This window comes from Anser cygnoides, chromosome 3, assembly GCF_040182565.1.
Source record: "Anser cygnoides isolate HZ-2024a breed goose chromosome 3, Taihu_goose_T2T_genome, whole genome shotgun sequence".
NCBI classification, from domain to species: domain Eukaryota; kingdom Metazoa; phylum Chordata; class Aves; order Anseriformes; family Anatidae; genus Anser; species Anser cygnoides.
In genome coordinates this window covers 69,056,120-69,074,779 of record NC_089875.1, presented here as the reverse complement: position 1 = coordinate 69,074,779, position 18,660 = coordinate 69,056,120, and the positions used below count along the sequence as shown (strand labels likewise).

General features: G+C 43.1%; 1 protein-coding gene across 4 annotated transcripts in view; it reads right to left on the bottom strand.

The window, feature by feature from the left end:
* The window catches only part of CEP85L (centrosomal protein 85 like), a 147,520-nt gene that overhangs the window by 90,994 nt on the left and 37,866 nt on the right, over positions 1-18,660 (bottom strand). For 3 of the 4 annotated variants that reach the window (XM_048065552.2, XM_048065551.2, XM_048065549.2), the window contains exon 2: positions 6,034-6,195. In XM_048065552.2, coding sequence (XP_047921509.1) covers positions 6,034-6,195 — 162 coding nt within the window. Of the gene's footprint in view, positions 1-6,033; positions 6,196-7,267; positions 7,308-18,660 lie in introns of those variants that run through there. The other variant, XM_013199149.3, reaches the window with a different exon arrangement.

Sequence of the window (18,660 nt, the reverse complement as noted above, 5' to 3'; positions counted from 1 at the left end):
TTTTTTTTCTCCTTCTCTTCGCTTTTGCCCTTCTGATCCTCTCCCCCATCCCACAGCGGTGGGGAGCAAGCAAGAGACTGCATGGGGGCTTACCTGCCTGCCCAGGTCACCCCAGCACACCATCTTACCCATGCTCATTCTGACACAACCCAAGAAGGCACATAAACTACCAAGTTATATATGACAGAAATAACTTTTTGCACAGTATCACAGTGAATGCTGCCAAATCCTAAATAAGCACTATTTATTTTCACCGAGTTATTTCTGGTGAGAACAAACAGAAGTGGTCTTTCCGAGGATCACGTACTGATGTGAGCTGAAGGCAAAACTCACCAAGCGGAATGGGCAGAAACACTCCCACTAGCTGGAGAAAAACCCTGCCAATAATTTTTACATGAGGTAAACTGAGCATGCCCATCCCTGGAGTTTGTTTATATGGACTAACTACCACAAAAGAAGGCAAAGTATAAAGTTAAAGCAGCGTGTATTTATCTCTGCAGAACATATTCACATGTGGAACTAGCGAGTGCCTTCAAGCCAATTTTAAATTCAGAGTACACAGATCCACAAACGAAGTACACTACAGGCAATTTCCCCATGACTTTAGTGGAAAGTTAATGGCATAATTTTTTCCATCAACTCCTAGAAATATGTTACTAGACTTCTGAGATAAAGCAGGTTTAAATTTTGTTCAAATCCTACCAAAAAAACTCAGAAAATAAACAGCCAACCTCTGAGCATTAAATATTTATATTCCCCTCAGAAATACAGACATTTTACTTGTAGCAAGGAATGACAGTACCTCTCCTACAAGGAACAGAGTTTAATACAGGCTTAAGCAAAGTGCACATTTCTGATCGTCAGGACAGATAATATCCAAGTAACAACAAGGCTGACTCACAGAGAGCAGGACAGCATTGCAGAACATGCGACTTGGCAAGTACAGAGGCAGGAAACAGAGGAAAAACAGCTCCAACTTAATTATTTTCTTCCCTCCAAATAATCAAGCAACTTCGCCATACTTACACCACAACTTTCCAGGATCCAAACGCTGAAAGACTGATCAATACTCAGATTTTCAGAGAACTCCCTTTAAATGATCATCTTCCAAAGCCACTGAGCACAGCAGACAATGAACACGGAGTATACTTGCCAGCTCTCAGGACCTGGGATCCTTCTGCTACTGCACCTTCCTGGCCAACATCAGCACAGATAGTGCAAACTAATATTTGACTGTATGCGTTCTCAATCCCATTATCTTTAGCAGCATGCTGAACTAAACAAAGAAGAATGCCTTCAAGTTACTCGTAAGTAGATTTTGCCTCCTGAAATTCAATTCTGCCTTTCACTAAGTTATATTCAGTAGCTACATTTATTAGCTTTTCATTTTTCCTCTCCGTAAAAAGAAAGAGCATTACAATACAATGCTCAGGACCTGCTGGAAGAAGGTGGCTAGAAATAGCAAAATTTAATAACTTCAGAGCTGGCTGCACTATGTTCCCTGGTGTATAAAGAAACACTACAATTAAATTGGACTAATTAGATATTTTTGATCCGTTAGCAAGGTAACATACTCAGTAAAAATGACAGACGAGAAGCTCCTCTGGGCCTCATGATATTAAAACAAGTTCCTACTCTATCATTCAAGTATCCCAGCAAAGCCCTGCCTATCCAAAATGCACTGATAATATATCCAGCATGTTGCATCTAATCTGTAACACTCCCTAAATCACCACTTGTGAAACTTCTCTCCCAAAGTCAACCTCTCTATAACTACAGAATAATGTTTTAAATTGTGAACAATTTAAATAAAGCTTATTCAAAAATAAAGCTTATTCAGCTTTAGATATGAAAAGAAACACGGTTACCCACCCATCTTATACCAGCATTTCTAACAGGATTTATTAAAAACCAGTTTACCTAGCAGAACATCAACTCCCCAGTGAAATAGCTGTCGCTCTGATCTTCTGTATTCTCACTCTCTTCCAGAAAAGCACCGTGTTATGAATTTTATGCTTATTAATTAGGAACCTTGACCTGTCATTTGTGGTTGCAATTTAATAAAGAGAGAGAGAAAGGGATCTGCTTTATAAGGATGTTTCCACAGGCAAATGCTTTGGCCTGCAAGAGCGGTGTTCCCTGTATCTTGCCACTTCAGTATCTAGTTCTTATCCCTCCTATCCAAAAAGCAAAACTCAAAATACACAGAAGAAAGAGCTCTGCTGAGGTTTACACTCCATTTAATTTCTGATAAAACCTTGATTCTCCAATTAAGTAAACCAAATAAAAACAGTCTCAAAAACACTTAAAATGTAGACTTCACATTTCCTACGTGCATGGTACTGAAAGAACTGTATCGAATTCAGTGACTGCAGGATGACTTGCATACGTGTCACAATGGTTATTAAACACTGTAGAAATGCTATTACTGTTGATGGAGAATAGGAAGCTGTGTTTCATGAGTGCATGGCACATTTCCATGTAGTATCCCACATCTATTTCTTAATGGATATTGAAAATTGCAAAGAAGCACTTTAATCTAGAACATGCATTTTAAGTAAACAGAAGAGCAAAGGATTTCTAACTGTCGAGTTTATCACCACATTTCCTACATCAAAAGGCTTCTAAATATTTGTTTTATAACTCTCTGAAATCTGCTTCCATTTGGAAGACTTCTGAGTTGCACAAAGATAAGGCACAACATCCTGTAATGGGATGTTTTCAGAACTTTATACCTGCAGTTTTTCACTACAAGAGAGGCTTTTTCCAGCCACCCACCTCCCCCTAACCTTATTCCAGAACTCAAGCTAAGAGAGAAAACATTAATGACAACTTTTTCAGTCTGAAGTTTAAGAGACAACCTATTATATCTGAAGACCTACAAATAGCATAGCTGCTAGATGTTTGATGTTGGGTGGTATCTTGCTGATTTCAGAGTTGGTAGTGAGAACAAAAAGCAGAGTAAGACAGTTCAGATAGGCTTCACTGGTAGTTGATCAACTATTAGCCACCAATTAAAACGTTTTCTTCCACACGTTTCTTCCTGAACACAATCTCCTACTCTACCAGAAATAAAGGAGTTTTTCAACACGAAACAGCGGTTTCATAGTGCTCTATATTTCACTTCCAACATCTTTCCTAACAAAGAATACGACGTTTTTCTGAAGATTCGCTGCATTCAATGTCCAAGAGCAAACTACTCACAGGACAAGATGAAAATAGCAATAACACTATGCTTACAAGTAGAGAAAAGTTGAAAAAGGAAAGGGTCTGGAAAAGATAGTTTCAAAATATTTTCCTCCTGCTCCACACAATATGTTTTTTGTTTGTGTGTTTTTTCCTCCTCACTCAAAAGCTGATCCAAATCCAGAATCAGTTACTGACAGGAAACAACACTGAACACCATGCTGTCATTGACACAAAGATAAAACACCTTTTTACATTAATCCTTAAATTAAGCACACATTGAATTAGAAATATAGGACAGTTCTACCCAAACTAACATCCCTGCATTTATAGTTTCTAAATTTTTTCCTCAGCTTCCTCCAGCCCACATGAACATTGCTCGACTTCAATAATGAAACTCAATTAGTCATTTAATTTCCTAATTTTTCTACCTTTGCACAACATAACATAAAAACAACCAGTGGAATAAATTTTATCTTGCCTTTGTCAAAACCCATCTCTCCCCGAAACCATATAGGTGTGAGCAGAACACAAGAGTCACTTTGCATTATTTTTTAAACCCTGTACTTTCAAAAAGAATGAATGCTCCTCAGATAAAGCATGACTAAATAGATTAATTTGAAGGGATATTTAAGATCCAATTTTAAATGCACTGGAGCTCCATTCCCTGCACCAGTGTATTTACAAGTAACCACGTGTCTGCACAAATTAATTCACCTGCAATTTCCATAATTAAAGATATTAGCGTTAATTCTGAAATTAAGTTTTCGATTTTTAGTAGGCGTAGTAGAAAGGAAATAGCAAGGCCACATTTCATTCTCTGAGCGTTGTTACAAATTGTAATGATCTGCTGACTTGTGAAAAAAATTCCCTCTGCAAAATCCCCAAGGGCGTCTTCCCAAGCCCCACATTGAGAGCAGATGGCCAGCATCAAGCCTGCAATTACTGGCCTGGCAGTCCCACAGATCGCAACAATATTCTTTTCTTTTTGTGGAAGCAGGGAGGGAGCAGCTTGAGATGCAGACAGCTAGGTATCTTAGGCAACAGCACTTTCCACTAGAAATGTACGTACATTCAATATCCAAGCCTGGCATACGCTCCTTCCATTAACTTTCACTTTACATTTCCCTCTTTTCTCCTTTAACATTTTCTTTTCTACTACTTGAAGCTTCTCAAAGAAGGTGGCAGGAAACTGATAATATTAAAGATACAGAAAAATTGACCATTGTTGAAGTATTGCCAGATGCACAAACATCATGAACTAGTTGCTGCTGCAAATTTTTTCCTTCCTTCTGTTGAGAAACTCCAAACGCAGATTGTAACACCGCTCTGCTGAGAGCATGCAAATGGACAGAGCTATTAGTTAAATGGTAACAAATGACTATCAAACTTGTGATTGCATCAGTGTGTCATCCCTCTTCCCACCCACCCCCAAGAACAGTTGTGCTGTTCTCTTCAGCCAGGAGAACATCTGATGAAAAGGTGCTGTTTCATTTCCTCTCCTTCCTCCCACCCCTCAAATGGGGAAGCAAGCCCTTAAGAGAAAAGAAGAAGGGGAAAAAAAAAGGCATGGTTTTAACTCAAATACTGCATCTTAAAATGCTATTCTGCAACACTTGGGTGAGTCAGCTTGTACACATACAGTGTATATGAGAGAGCTTCATTCCCCTTACATTCCCCCCCCCCCCCCAAAAAAAAGCAAAAAAGCCGTAAGACTTCTTCATTAATAACCATTGAATATTTGAATTTTACATCAAAGACCTTGAGTATTTGAGTAAAATTTTGTTTTACCAAACCCAGTAATGGATTAAAAATAAAAGTATGTGTAAAGAAAGTTGTGAGGAGTTTCCTACAAAGAGCCTTTTCAACTGACAGATACAACAGGAAGGGGGAAAGGATCCTGATCTACAAAGACTAACAGACTTAACTTGGCATCATTTGGACCTCCCTTTAGTGTTCGCCCAGCCCTTCCATAGAGACTTCTGCCTCTTAAAATGTACAGCATCCCTTAATTCACTTCTACTAGTTCTCCCCGTTCTTCCTCATTTCAGCTGCCAACTCCCTGACATAGAAATGCACAGGAGAGAAGTATGCTACAGCCCCATTTTGATTTAGCTTACTCTTTAAAATCTTACTGGAATGTAAGTCTCCAAGAAGGCAACCTCAAGCCTTATTACTGCCTCATTTCCTTCTCATTCAGCCTTATTTCCTACTCCCACATGCCCGTGGAGAGGGTAGCATTATTATGGAGATGCTGCTAACTTAAAGGCTGAACCCCTCCCTGATAAGAGCAACTTTGAGTAATGATGATTTAGTCCAAATTGAGTTTTGACAACCTTTACATGCCATTGATATGCCTCAGAGATCTTTGGTGATGTGTAAAAAGCCATGCAATAAAACGTAAACGTATTTCCCAACAGGAGAGGACAACAACCCCATTTTCCTCCCAGTCCAATGAGTAAGCTTTTTCTGTTGAAGCACACAATAAATACCAGAAAGCACTGCCCTTTCAGCAACTGCCTTTTTTTCTGTTTTTACCAGTTGTTTACCAAGTGCTGTTGTATGAGGTATTATTTCTCTGTTTAAATCTGGCACTTGTAACTGCAGTTCTCACAAGACGGAACACAAGTACAGGCGCTGTGGCAGAAATGTAAGTGAATGCACACAACTCATGCAGAAGTAAATTAATTAAACCTCACCAAAATAATGACTTGGTACCATCAGCAAAATGCAGAACTGCATGCTCGCAGCTTTGGAAAAGCACCATTATTTTAGAAAACATACCTTTAAAACGTTTTGGATCGTTTCTCTCTCAGAAACATCCAAAATTTAACAGTGTCAACTCACCTTCCACACTATCAGAACAGGAGGTACCAATCCCAGTGTCCCCGCTGTCGGAAGCTATACTGTGTCTTCTGACAGGATTGCTTTGACTGCTTGACGCAATGGCTGCGGACTGCCACAGGGATTCAGTACCAGGTAACCATCCCACTGAGGAATAATCTGAGCCTACAAAGAAGGAAGCCAGAAGTCTGTCATTACAGATACAGTACAGAAATCAACAACAAAATACTGGTCACAGTGAAAAGCGAGCCCTGTGTTTCATAGTTCAGGTCTGAAAGAGGTTCTGTGCCAATGTGTTTGTTTTTTTAAATTAAGGTCCTTTTGCTAGGTGGAATCTTCCCAAGAAATTCAAGTAAATACACTTTTACTATTTAAAAACACAGCCCTCCAGCTGTTCTTGAGCTAACTTTACCAAGATTCATATCACGTATTTTCTGTCCTAGAACTGATTCTCAGCTCACGGCAGGATTTTGCACTGCAAGCACTTAACTACAAGCAGAGGAATGAAGGTGTTCCAGCAACAGAAACCAGCTGAAGATTTTGCTGCTGAAACAGTCATTCCAACTGTACAAAACCCACATGACAGAGGTGATAAAAACCAGCAATGAAGTGGTTAACACTGGTGTCTAGAGCCCTTCCTTCTGTTTCAGTGTTGTCAAAAGCTGTCAGTTATCACAAGAGGGACTACCTCCTCAAGCCGGGACATAGTGGCTGCACACAAGCTGGCTTTGTGAGACACCTATCCATCTAGGGTTAGTTTCGTTTTGCTTTTTTTCTTTTTTTCTTTTTAATAATGGTTAAAAGGTTTAAGCACAATTCAGAGCAGCAAGTAAGTCCTCTGTTCAAGGAATTTTTCTCAATATGTGCCTATTTTATCGTCAGACTCGAGTGAAAATACATGACAGAGTACCACCCGAGAGGACCATCACAGCTTCCAACAACCAGCGTCTAAACCTGAGCGTCGTTTACAGGCAGAACACCGATTGCTGTACTTGGGCTCCAAATCAGCAGAGGCACAAAGACAACCCTGGAGACAAGCACAGCCCGCGCTTGGCTTTCTATATAATCACACAAGTCCACCCCCTCCAGCAGCAAGCTTTGCATAACGCTTGCAGCAGGAAGTGACTCATGAAGAAGCATCAGTTCACATATAACGTCTCTCAGGCTACATGTGGATATTTTTAGGTCATTAAAATATTTTCAACAGCGTCCATCCAAAGTCGTGAGAGCAATTTACCTCTGCAATGACATCTGCAGCTCATTCCTAGCTCCAGCTGTACTTGTTTCACAGAAAATTACGCAGAATCGTACAGTATCCCGAGTTGGAAGGGACCGACAAGGAAGTAGTTTAGAAAAGGATGTAAAAATGAATATATATATATATATATATATATAAAGCACCCCCCACACATTTATCTATACAAATATAAGCATGTGCATAGTCTCCATTTAGCAGCCAAACCACTAAACCTACTAGCCCGAGCAGCAACAGCTGCTCAGCAAGCCACCTGGAAACTGAGGAATACAGTACACGTCCTTACTGTATACTGCACTTAACCATAACACGACATCTAAGTCGCCTTCACGTAAGTAGGTTCTCGGAGGTTTTAGATTTGCCTGTCTACCTCTCGTTTTTCTCAATTTCACTCCCTATTGAGGTTACTGCCTCTTCTTTCCTCTGACATATTTTTCTGTCTTTTCTCCCCGTCTTCAGTATCTCACTCGGTTCTCCTTCCCCTTCGTTCTGTTGTACCCATGCCTTGTGCAATGTATTTCCTTCTCTTCCTCAAACGTTTTGCCTTTCCTCCTAAAAGCCTCTTAGCTCATAGTTATTCCACAGAGCAGCTTTCAGAAGCCCCAGGATCGGGTGGCTGAACCTAAAGCCAGAGGCACCAGGCACGAGGGCTGGTGAGCCACCGACAGCAGCCTGTGACGAGGCCCAGCCGCGGTCCCCTCGCAGCGCCACCACCGGTGCCACCTCTGCCCCACCACCGAGCGTACTGCAGTGCGGTAGCTCGCACAGGCCCGGTGGGAAACTGGGACGCTTCTTCCCCGCCTGCCACCCGGCACAGCTTTCACCGAACGCTCTGGCTGCTTTGGGAGCAGCAGTCGGTCGTTCTCCGCCTCTCCCTGAATAGCTCTGCTCTCGGCAGCAGTTGCAGGTCGCGCTCTGAAGCGGCAGCTAGCTATTCCAGCAAGAGTCGGGGTGACCTGTGGGAGCCCGAGCTAATTAAGCCTGAGGCAGTTCTGATTTAGGAGACATTTAAAATACATTTATAGAAGAGGAACTTTAGTTTCATTTACCCTTTTACGTTCTTCTCCACAGTACACCTCTTCGGTGTAATTCCAGCTTTTATGGCATTAAACAAGCACCAAATGAAACGCAGCAAATAATGCTACCACTCCTGCACATTAAATCAACACAGCACTAAGTGTCAAACCCTTCCGACCTCTCGGTCACAGGGATGCACAGTATTTGGACCTATGATCATCCGAACACAGCCCCTCAAAAGGGGTCGGGTAATAAAGTTATTCCTTTGAGTAATAAAAGCTTAAAACAGCACAGAAGGACAGAATAATGTAGGTAGAAAAGGACGTTCAGAGGTCATCTAGTCCAGCCCCCTGCTCAAAGCACGGCTAATTGGATCGGACTGCTCAGGGCCACGTCCAGCCGAGTCTTGAACACCTCTGGGGACAGATGCCATGATCTCTCTGGACAACCTGTTCCAGCATTTAACCACCTTCACCGCAAAGAAGGTTCCCCTAACACCTCATGGGCATGCGATGCAACACATCCCAGAAGACGGAACGGTACACCGCAGCTGGACCCTACAAAGAGTGCAAACATACTGTGGGGTAGGCAGTCATTCCCCGCTGGGATCTCTTTAGTTATTGTAAGTAGAGGAAATAGAAAAGCATCCCAAAACACCCTATTGTAATCTCATGCAGGTTCTGGACACACCGAGCCCCAGGCGTGGTGCTGAAGCACGGTCCAGCAGGACCAGCCAGCACAGCGGGGAAGGAGCACACCCCTCCCTCTGCACCTGGGGGGCCACAGAGCATTTCCAAGTTAACTCACAGAGCCTGACCCTCGAGCTGGCGGTCCTGAAGAGCTGCATGCTTTCTCTGTTTAGGAGATCTCTGTTTAGTAGGAAGAGAATAGTCTTAAAACTGGAACAGATTGAAAAACGCATACCATTTCCCTATTTCAGACGTGCCAAGAGATCATGTTTGTGCTTGGACACTTCAAGGAACACCTTCTCTTTGCCCAGCACGGACGTCCTGACATTAAACCTGTTGCATCCTTTAAAAAAGACAACTAACCACATATTCCAGGAGTCCAAACTTTTTACTTTTCATGGTGCATCTGTATCTTTTCACCTCGCTGACCTAATGGTGATTCTCCACAACACACAACTATTATGAAAATAAACTGTTTATATGAAAAAGAGCTTTTCAAAGCTAATTGAACCCAGTCCCTTAAAAGGAAAAAAAAAAAAAAAAAAAAAAAGGCAGCAAGATAGCAGAAATACGCTCGTTAAGAAGTCCCAACAGTAAGTTAAGGGTACCTGCATCAAAGTCCCAGAGAGCAGATTAACCCACCCATCACTGAGGGAAGGTAATTATGAAACGTTATAGGTCCCATTAGACCAAGACAATATTTAAAAAATAAATCTACTAGTTTCACTATTTGACACAGGCTTTCAGAGCCAAGTCCTGAAGAACCACCCATCGCTGTGCTCCCCATTTTACGCTCCCTATCTCCTTTTGAACAGCTCTCTGTAAATACGTGACCTCTCATGCAGCAGACAGCTTACACTAAACAAACCAAGCCTAAGAGGAGAAAAAGATACGCAAGGCCCTCGCTGCTCAGCTAGCACACCTGCTTTACCCTGCTGCTGTAGTCTCAGACCTACCCATCACCAGCCAGGGTCCGTCTGCCCAAAATACAGAGTGGGACAAGAGGAGCAAGCCCAAGTTTCTTGTAGATACCTGTGCTGCTTGACTGTATATCATAGTTTGACTATGAGCACTGCTTATTACATCAGGAAAAAATCTACCTTCTGCAGAATTTAATGGAAGAGAAAGAAAAGTAAAAAGGGGCACCCTACCTGGCCATGATATCAAGCAATGTGACAAATAAACTACATCCAAGATCCCAAACAAATCTGAAAAAGAGCCTTGTTCATATGAGCAGTTGACTGCATCCTTGAATTTGGCCACTTGAATACACTGCCATGGTGCTGTGCCTCCAGCCAAGGCATTACAAGCAGATCAGCTAACAACAAAGTATATGAAGTGCAGGAAGTAGCCTATTTTTTAAAGAACAGCAGTTGTTGAAATTTCACTCCACAAAAACATCCATCTTTTTCTGTGTATTACAGACTGCTGCCAGCTACTGCTGGCAGGAAGGCAGCTAGTTAAATCTGGATCATTACCACCCCTAATTTCGGTGGCATGCACAGATCCCACATGACGTACATATACAAAGTAACAGCACCACCATCTTTATATTTGGTTCCTAAAATACCTCTAACTTGCCTGAATGTACAAAGGCTTATTTAAGTGACAGCTATGACACTGCTACTCTACCTAGATGCAGAACAAAAAGCAGCGGCACCAGACTTAACTGGGTTTCACAGCAGATGCATCCTTACCAAAGCTTGCCCATTTTTCTATTCCACACCATGCCTTTGACATGGATTGTGACCAGAAGCGAATCATCAGCGACAGCCAGCGTAAGTTTACACAACCAAAGGATCCTGACGGGGAGATTTTACTACAGTGCTATCAAAAGCTGACAGCTCTGCAAAGCTCACTCTAGTACAACAATATTTCACACCAGGATGACATTAGAGCCTGCCTGAAGCTCTCTCAAGGACAGAGTCAGCATTTCAGACCAATCAGCCAAAGTCAATGAGTTCACCCTCACCATCAACAGCTTTACTTTCAAGTAAATGAAAATTTTACCAAGCCACGTGAACGAGCTATGGACACCAGAACAGTACCGTAATACACTAACCAATGCATGGCCCACCTCCAAGATGAGATGCCACATCATTCTTCATGCACCATCTTACAAGTTTGGGTGTTTTTTTATACAAAATAATCCAGAGATCATCCAAACACAGCAAAAAGGCTGTGACATCTGGTGACAACAAGGCGACACCGATGCACTGTCACCAAGAACGCTCACAGACATCTCCCTTCCACCTCCCTCTCCAATCTAAGGAGCTTTCATCCAAAAGGATGATCTTCCAAATAAATAAATACATATGTATTTTAAATAACAGCCTGGTACCAAACAGAAAGTTGTTAAAAAAAAAAAGAACAGAGACAAGGATGTGACTCCCATTATGCTGCGGTCAGGTTCTGCACCTGACTACGACACACCTCTACCACGGAACTGACGGGGTGGGAGAACAGCACCACCCCACAACTTACGCTGGAAGAAGCTGACACTGGTATTTTGAAAGAAGTCACCCCCTCCATGCCAGCTTTCCCCTGCAGTTTCCCCTTCAGACGCTCTCAGGGAATCCCTCCAGGTTTCAGAGTCCCTCTTTTGTGTCTCTCCTTGTCCCGCAGCGACAAGTAGCCACGCATCTTCCCAAAAGCAAGCGTGTGCAACCACCACCACAAAGGGACTCCCAGTGAGCTGTCTGCTGCCTCGTAGGAATAAAAGGTGCAGACAGAAGTTTCAAACAAAAAAATTAACTTCTGTTGGGAAATGTCTGTGTTTTCCTCGTCATAACTGCAAAATCACTGTTGTTGAAAAAGTAAAGAAAACCTCACTTCAGTGCGTGTTTTGTGCATGACAATTCTTTGCCAATAAATATTCTATTTTTATCCAATGCTGAAAAGACGACACAAAGAGCAAGGAAAGGAAAAGGGGGCAGCGGAACTTAAAATACAAGAAAACCCTATCCAATAAGTAGACACAAGAGCAGATGTTGTACTTTAACTCATTTATATAGTCTGAAAAGAAACTTGATAGTCTGATAATGATTTAACAGCAGCCTCCTTCGATCAAAGATGAGGCAAGAGATAAACTGGATTCATTCAATCTGACATCCTGACACAGTACAAAGAGCCACACATGTAAGTGCTCCTTCCAGACAAAGGCCAAAAAAATTTACATGAACAAATAAATACTCTTGAAAACAGTAATAAAAAACCTGGCACGCACCTCATCCCTATGATCCTTCTGTAAAATGAACTGCAACTTTTATTAATACAAATACCTCAAACAAGTTCCAGGTCTACAACACAACCCCTGCTCTTCTAAAATCCTACGCTTAAGATGAGCAGTGGTCTGGAAAGAGAGGGTTTCTGATATTTTCAGGGAAGGCGGCCAGACGGCAGCGTCAGGACCCTTCTCCCCACGCTCTGGAGGCGGTGGAAGCTCACAGCCCCACCAGCTGTGAACTGAGGTGCCAGCAGGTCCCAGTCCCTCCTCCTCCCAAAGGCAGCTGAGAGTAGGTGGATGACACAGCTTCATCTCAGCGCACGAGTGAGCAGAGTGAGGTGGGATGAAGTGACAGCCCGAACTACTGAATCTGTACATTTCAGTGCTTGAAACCACTTTACAGTGTCAGCTAGCTGAAATATGATTCATCCTGAGGACTCGCATCCTTTATTAGTGGGCTTTCTTGACAGAGCTTGCAAACTATTTAACTGAGTTCTCCTGGTTTTTCAGTTGGAAACTGAATAGAACAATCCTAGACATGAAGAAAGATAAAAATGTACAAATAGAGTGGGAACAAAATGCGTGAGCTTAAGCAAAAGGATATTGAAAGAGAGGCCTTTTTACTTGTATTTTTCCTTGTACAGCCTGATAACACACAACGCAGTATACAAAGGCCGATAGCTGTGCTCTGCACTCATCATCCACAAAAGAACTCACTGGGGAGAGATAAAAACATCACAAAATAGAGGAGAAAAATGAGAGGAGAGAAACCCAAAGGTGCAAATCCTCAAAGCACAGTCCTCAATGTGAGCATACACTTGATTGGCGGTATCAGAATTTGCCTAGAGTCATATTTTAAGGAGTGCATACTCAAACTGTAATTTCCTAAGAGATCCACATTTTAAGTAGATTGTGACACCAAACCTCTGTTTTTTTATGCCTCAGGAATTCCTTGATAAAAGGTTAAATCTTTTTTTAAATAGAAATAGCTAAATATACGATCTCTCTTCATAGATAATTACAGCTATGAAAACTGACTTCTATGCAAAACAGTATCTCTGTGAACTTTTCGCAAGCTACAAATATTTATGACTTTACAAATGTGTATGACACTGTACAATACTAGGCCAACCCATGCCAAGGTCTCTCATGCAGGGAAGCACTCAATCTAGAAGGAAGAATGGGAACTAAGAAGAATGAATTCAGAACCTTGCCATGGTAGCTAAAGACAGGCACAACCAGCTACCTCACTCGTCACCGAACCCGCCCAGAGGAGCGAACAGAAAGCAAGGTCTTACTAACAGCAGTGCCAAGCAGGGAGTGGGAATGTAGAGGAACACTGGGATGCCCAACAGCAACTAGCTCACCACCAGGCCAAACCGCCTGGCCGAATAACCCTACTGCCAAATCGCACATTAAGGCAGACTCTAAACTGGAGCAAGACTGGCATAAATTTCTGCAGGCTTCACTATGCAGGGCAAAATCTGTTCAGCAAGCGGAAAGCTGTGCTCACCGCAGCACTTCGCTAGCTAAAAAGGTAGCAAAATCCTTGCACTGACAGGGTGTAACAATAGACTCAGCCTCTGATTTCTAGTCTAGGAAGTATGCAGAACAAGGACTCAATTCGTAACACTTTGTAACTTTTATACAGACAGCATTTAGCTGCATTTATTTAATATCAACCCAACGAAATTCCTACCGTTGTCAGGAGAGCGAAGGGTTTGCTTCCATTTCATCACTGACAGGGGCAAGACCAGGAATTCAGCCCAACTGTTGATAGCACCCCTGCGAGTTCTCCTCTTCCAGATAGAGCCCATTTGCATAAAACAGGACTTCAAAATACAAACTGCAGATGTTTCTTATTTCCAGCTTGGCACACGGACCACATATATTACCTCATGCCTGCTATGCTGGCTTGCCTCTTTGTCTTTGGACTCAATGCACTATTCACCCCACAGAAACACGAAATGATGTTCTTAGCCTCCATTCACTTCCACGTGGTAATTGCTAGCCTACCTTTTATATCTGCTAAGTTTGTCGCAATACGAAGAGGGGAATGTCTAGCAAAATGAACACATTGTTATGCTTAAAGTTAATACAAACAGCTAAACCTCAGGACATGCAGTCAGTTCCTGGAGTCTGTTAAAAGGCTGTGTGCGCTGTAGGTGAGCAGCTAAATCTTCTTTCTATCAAAAAAAAATAAAATAAAGCAGCCAATGATCGCAAATTATCATCTGTGTTTAAGCCTCTCTTGGAGTTTAGCTATATTGGAATTCAAAACCATAATCGTTACGTTTTTCTCTGAGTTCTCTGCCGTTCCAACATTTTTCTTCCAGAATTACCTTTGTCCTCACTCTGTTTAAAGAGCTAATTCCATCTCCTCTATGCATGGGGAAAAGTGAAGTAATCACAGCTGCTACAACAAGTCAAAAAAAACTTAAATGATTTTATGCAGTTCCCACACTTAGCAAAATGGATCAAATAAAATAGTCTAACAGTTTCTTTTTTTTTTCAGAAAGAAGTGTAATTTCTCTCTTCTCCTTGAAATCAGATCTAAAGATATCCACAACACTAAAATAACTGGTAAAGACAGAGACCAAAAATAAAACCATTTCACTGAACCAGTTTGCTAATCACAGCAATGATAGCATTTTCCCATCTTTCTTCAAAGAGGTCTAATGTGCATTATACACACAGTAGAATCCACTTTAATATGGATGTGCCAGAGACAGACAGCGCCTTCAGGCTATGTTTTCAGTACACACTTATAGAAGCATGCACAACATGTAAGGGAGTTCCTACATCTGTGTTAAAAGGGTGAAATTCTGACTTCATGCAAGTCATTAGGAGACTGATTGTAGTCGCTTTCAGTGCTTCGGTCACGAGGTACAACATCCAGTTTCCCTGTTAAAAATTCTTCCTTCCACTTATGCCTATTCAATATATAAGCAAGGAGAGAGAATATGGAATTTAAAAAGAAAACACAGTAGTTTAAAAAAAATAATTATCATAGTCTATATGACTTAGTAGTACTTATTAGGATATTTCCAGCCAAAACCAGTAATTTATGTGTTTCCATCTTCACAGCTACAATCACTTTTGATGTAAAACCATTCATTACAATCATTCTACTGACCACACATGAGCCCCTGCTCAATCAATGTGGCATTTAGTATGATGAAGTGAACAGGAAGATATTAAAATTGCAACTGTTAGCTGTGTTTTCCACAGTCTTTAGCAGAATTGATAAAGTTTTAAGTAATGGTATTGTCGGTGCATTTTAGCGTTTCTAGTTAGGTCACTGTACCCCCACTTCCAGCCTTTGATCAATACAAGTTACCGAGCTTTTCTACAAAGCATTTTCACATGCATTAATTCTCAAATATAAGATTGTCTCTAAAGGTTCAAAATTATGAACAAATAGTTTTGCTGTAGAGTGGGCACTCAGGAGAGAAGATACCATCTTTTAAAGAAATACAGACTTAAAATAAAAAAAGCCTTATATATTCTGAAACCTTGAAAAAGTTGCAGCTTTCCACACCATCTGGAAACTATGCTACAAAAGGAATAAAGCAGACATTAAAAACATACGGATACCTTATAAGGAATCTCAGATCTGACTCCAGGACGATTCAAGAATGTTTCCTGCCTGAATACTACACCATGAGTCTCTTAACATATTAGGAAGTTGAAAGTCTGAAAAGCATCATTTGCTGAAAGCCCATTTCAGGTATTTTAATCCATAAAGAGGCAGCATGAGTCTTCCTTGACACTACTTGCACTGTGCTTCCTCAGCAAGACAGACGGTCTCCTACCACCTCCTCAGTCATCACCCACTATCCCGGGCCAGCTTCAACCTGAATGCAACTCCACTAAAGGGCTGAAGCTACAATGTCCAGTATAATCAATGTCACTTTTTCCTGATCCTCTCCCTTAATCTTCCTTGGCCTTCACGGTAAGTCTGAGGATTAAGTATATACTTCCTGATGTCATCAGCAGTACCGCCGTGGCCAAGCAAGGCTGCACTGGGAGATTTTTCCACTATCTGTTAGCTGACTTAAGAGCCAGCCCATTTGACACCAGGTTTTCTGCACGCGCCTGAGAGCAGCACAGACGGCTTCTGCTGCAGTGGCTCACCTTGGGGTCAGGCAACTGTAAATCCCTCCTTTATCGTTTATTTACCATTAGTATCCTTGGTCCAGATCCTCAGATGAGCTTGCCATAAGGTTGACTGCGTGCCAGGGCTGGCCCCTTGAGAAGGGTAGGAACAGCTACCCAGCAGATCATTTTAGCTGTAAAATGAAATCACGCCCTGCAATTCACTCACGTACACCACCTCAGGCAAAGAAGGTGTCTCTCTGCCACATCTTCCAAATTTCACCAACTATTATACCTTGAAACTAAACAAAAAGACTTTCTCGGCACTTGCCCTTCCCCTTTTATTTGAGTTACTGCCTCCTTTCACAGTGGCCGTCCGATTCTCAAGAAACAGCAAAGGTCACCGGGGAATGGGAACAGAAGGAGGCAGTGCCACTCACAGCAAGGCCGGCCGTGCAGAAACAGGTCACTGTGCACAGCTGGGCAGGCAACGGGACGCTCGAGCCGGGCACCAGCGCCAGATGTCGTGGAGCACGCTGCCCGAGAGAACAGCAGTAATTCCACCACAGTCAGCAGTTTCAGGGGGAACGAGGGAAAAGTCAGGACTAATACAAGCCTAGGCGTACTTGTGAATATACTTACACAAATTATTCCCTATTACGTCTTCTCTAGCCATCCACCCCCGGGCCTCTGCAGCTGGTCTGCAGGCTCCCATGCACTGTGCATCTCCTCGGCTTCCCCCACGCAGCAAGAAACTCCCACGTGGGAGGCTAGGACAGAACCCAAAATTTTCGCAGACTTCAGCGTTCCTTCCAACACCCTCCCTTAGCGCCGGCAGGAACAAACTTCAGGGCTGCATACAGCATTATTCTGGGTGTACCAAAAGGGACTCAGGAGGGCTCTCCTCTCCCCAAGCTGTACGAGGTGTGGGTGTCAAGGTGCTGGCAGCGGGGGCCTGAGGAGAGGCCAGCAGCTGTCCCATGCCAGACAGCTGGTGGCACCTCTGGAAGGACACGCAAGGAAAGGCCTAAAAGCACTGCCCAGGAGCAACGAGCAAGAAACAGCCCCACAGACACCGAGGTGTCACTGCACCAGAGCAGAAACCCGCAGGGCAGCTGACAGGGAGGACGGTGCTGGAGCAGGCTCTACCGAAGGACTGCAGCCCATGGGGGGGGCCCACACTGGAACAGGGGAGGAGTGAGAGGAGGAAGGAGCGGCAGAGACCAACTGGAATGGACTGACCACAAGCCCCTGTGCCCAGACCCCCCTGTGCTGACCGGGGTAGACAGGGGGGTGTCCGGAGCGAAACCGAGCCTGGGAGAAGGCGGGTGGGGGAGGAGAGTGGTTTTTGTCATGGTGTTCTTTGCGTGTGCTTTTTTTGTCTTTGTTTCTCACTACAGAAGTGTACTTTAATTGTCAGTAAATTAAATCCACCTGCCCGCACACAGCCTGTTTTGCCCGGGCTGGTGGAGAGGGATCCCCTCGTCCCCACCTAGGCCCGCGAGCTGGTCCATGTTTGCACCCCGGCCCTGTCAGCGGGGGGCGGCCGGGTGGGAGCCTGGCGGCCAGACAAGGCCGATCCCCCCAAAGTCAATTAGGAGGGCGCTTTTTGAACCACGTAGCAAATGCACTGAACATGTCTTAAAGCTAATTACGGCCACAATGAGACTGTTTCATTGTCGGTGTACAGTTTCAGGGCACATTTGGGCATCTGACAAACAACTGACAACTACAACCATGTCAGCACTTTTTCAGCCAAAAAGCAACTAGCACAGGAGTTGGATTACTTGAACTCTCTTACTATTGAGCCACGGGCAAGTCACACGATAAAAACAGGCACCCCAAGAATACGCAAGGCAGAGCAGTTGGTAGCGGGGGTAGTGCTGTAGACGTGCTCCTTCCCTTAACCAACCTGCCTACAGCAAGCAGGCTATGTTTGCTTCCAGCAAGGGCAGATGATCATCTCCTGATACAACCTCAAGTCACAGGAGGCTTTCAACTCTTCTTACCACTGCATATCATCACTGCATTTGGCAACTTGTCCATACTTTGAGAGGCATGGGTCTTTTAACTGTCCTTAAATGCCTGCTGCTAAAGCCTTAGCACGTAACTGTAACAAGTAATATTAATTAGGCAGACATAAATCCTGGGTGTTCAGTGGAGAAACTGCAGGTGCTCTTATCCAGCTAGCACTTCCTTCACCTCCACCCCCAGCACAGACATGATGGCTCTGGCTGCCTTTTACTAGGCGCTTACTCCGCACAACTGTTTAAAATTAATGCATTCTTCTCAAAATCATTAGACGAATTACTACTTCCTTTAAAAGGAAGTTTTAAAAGGACAAA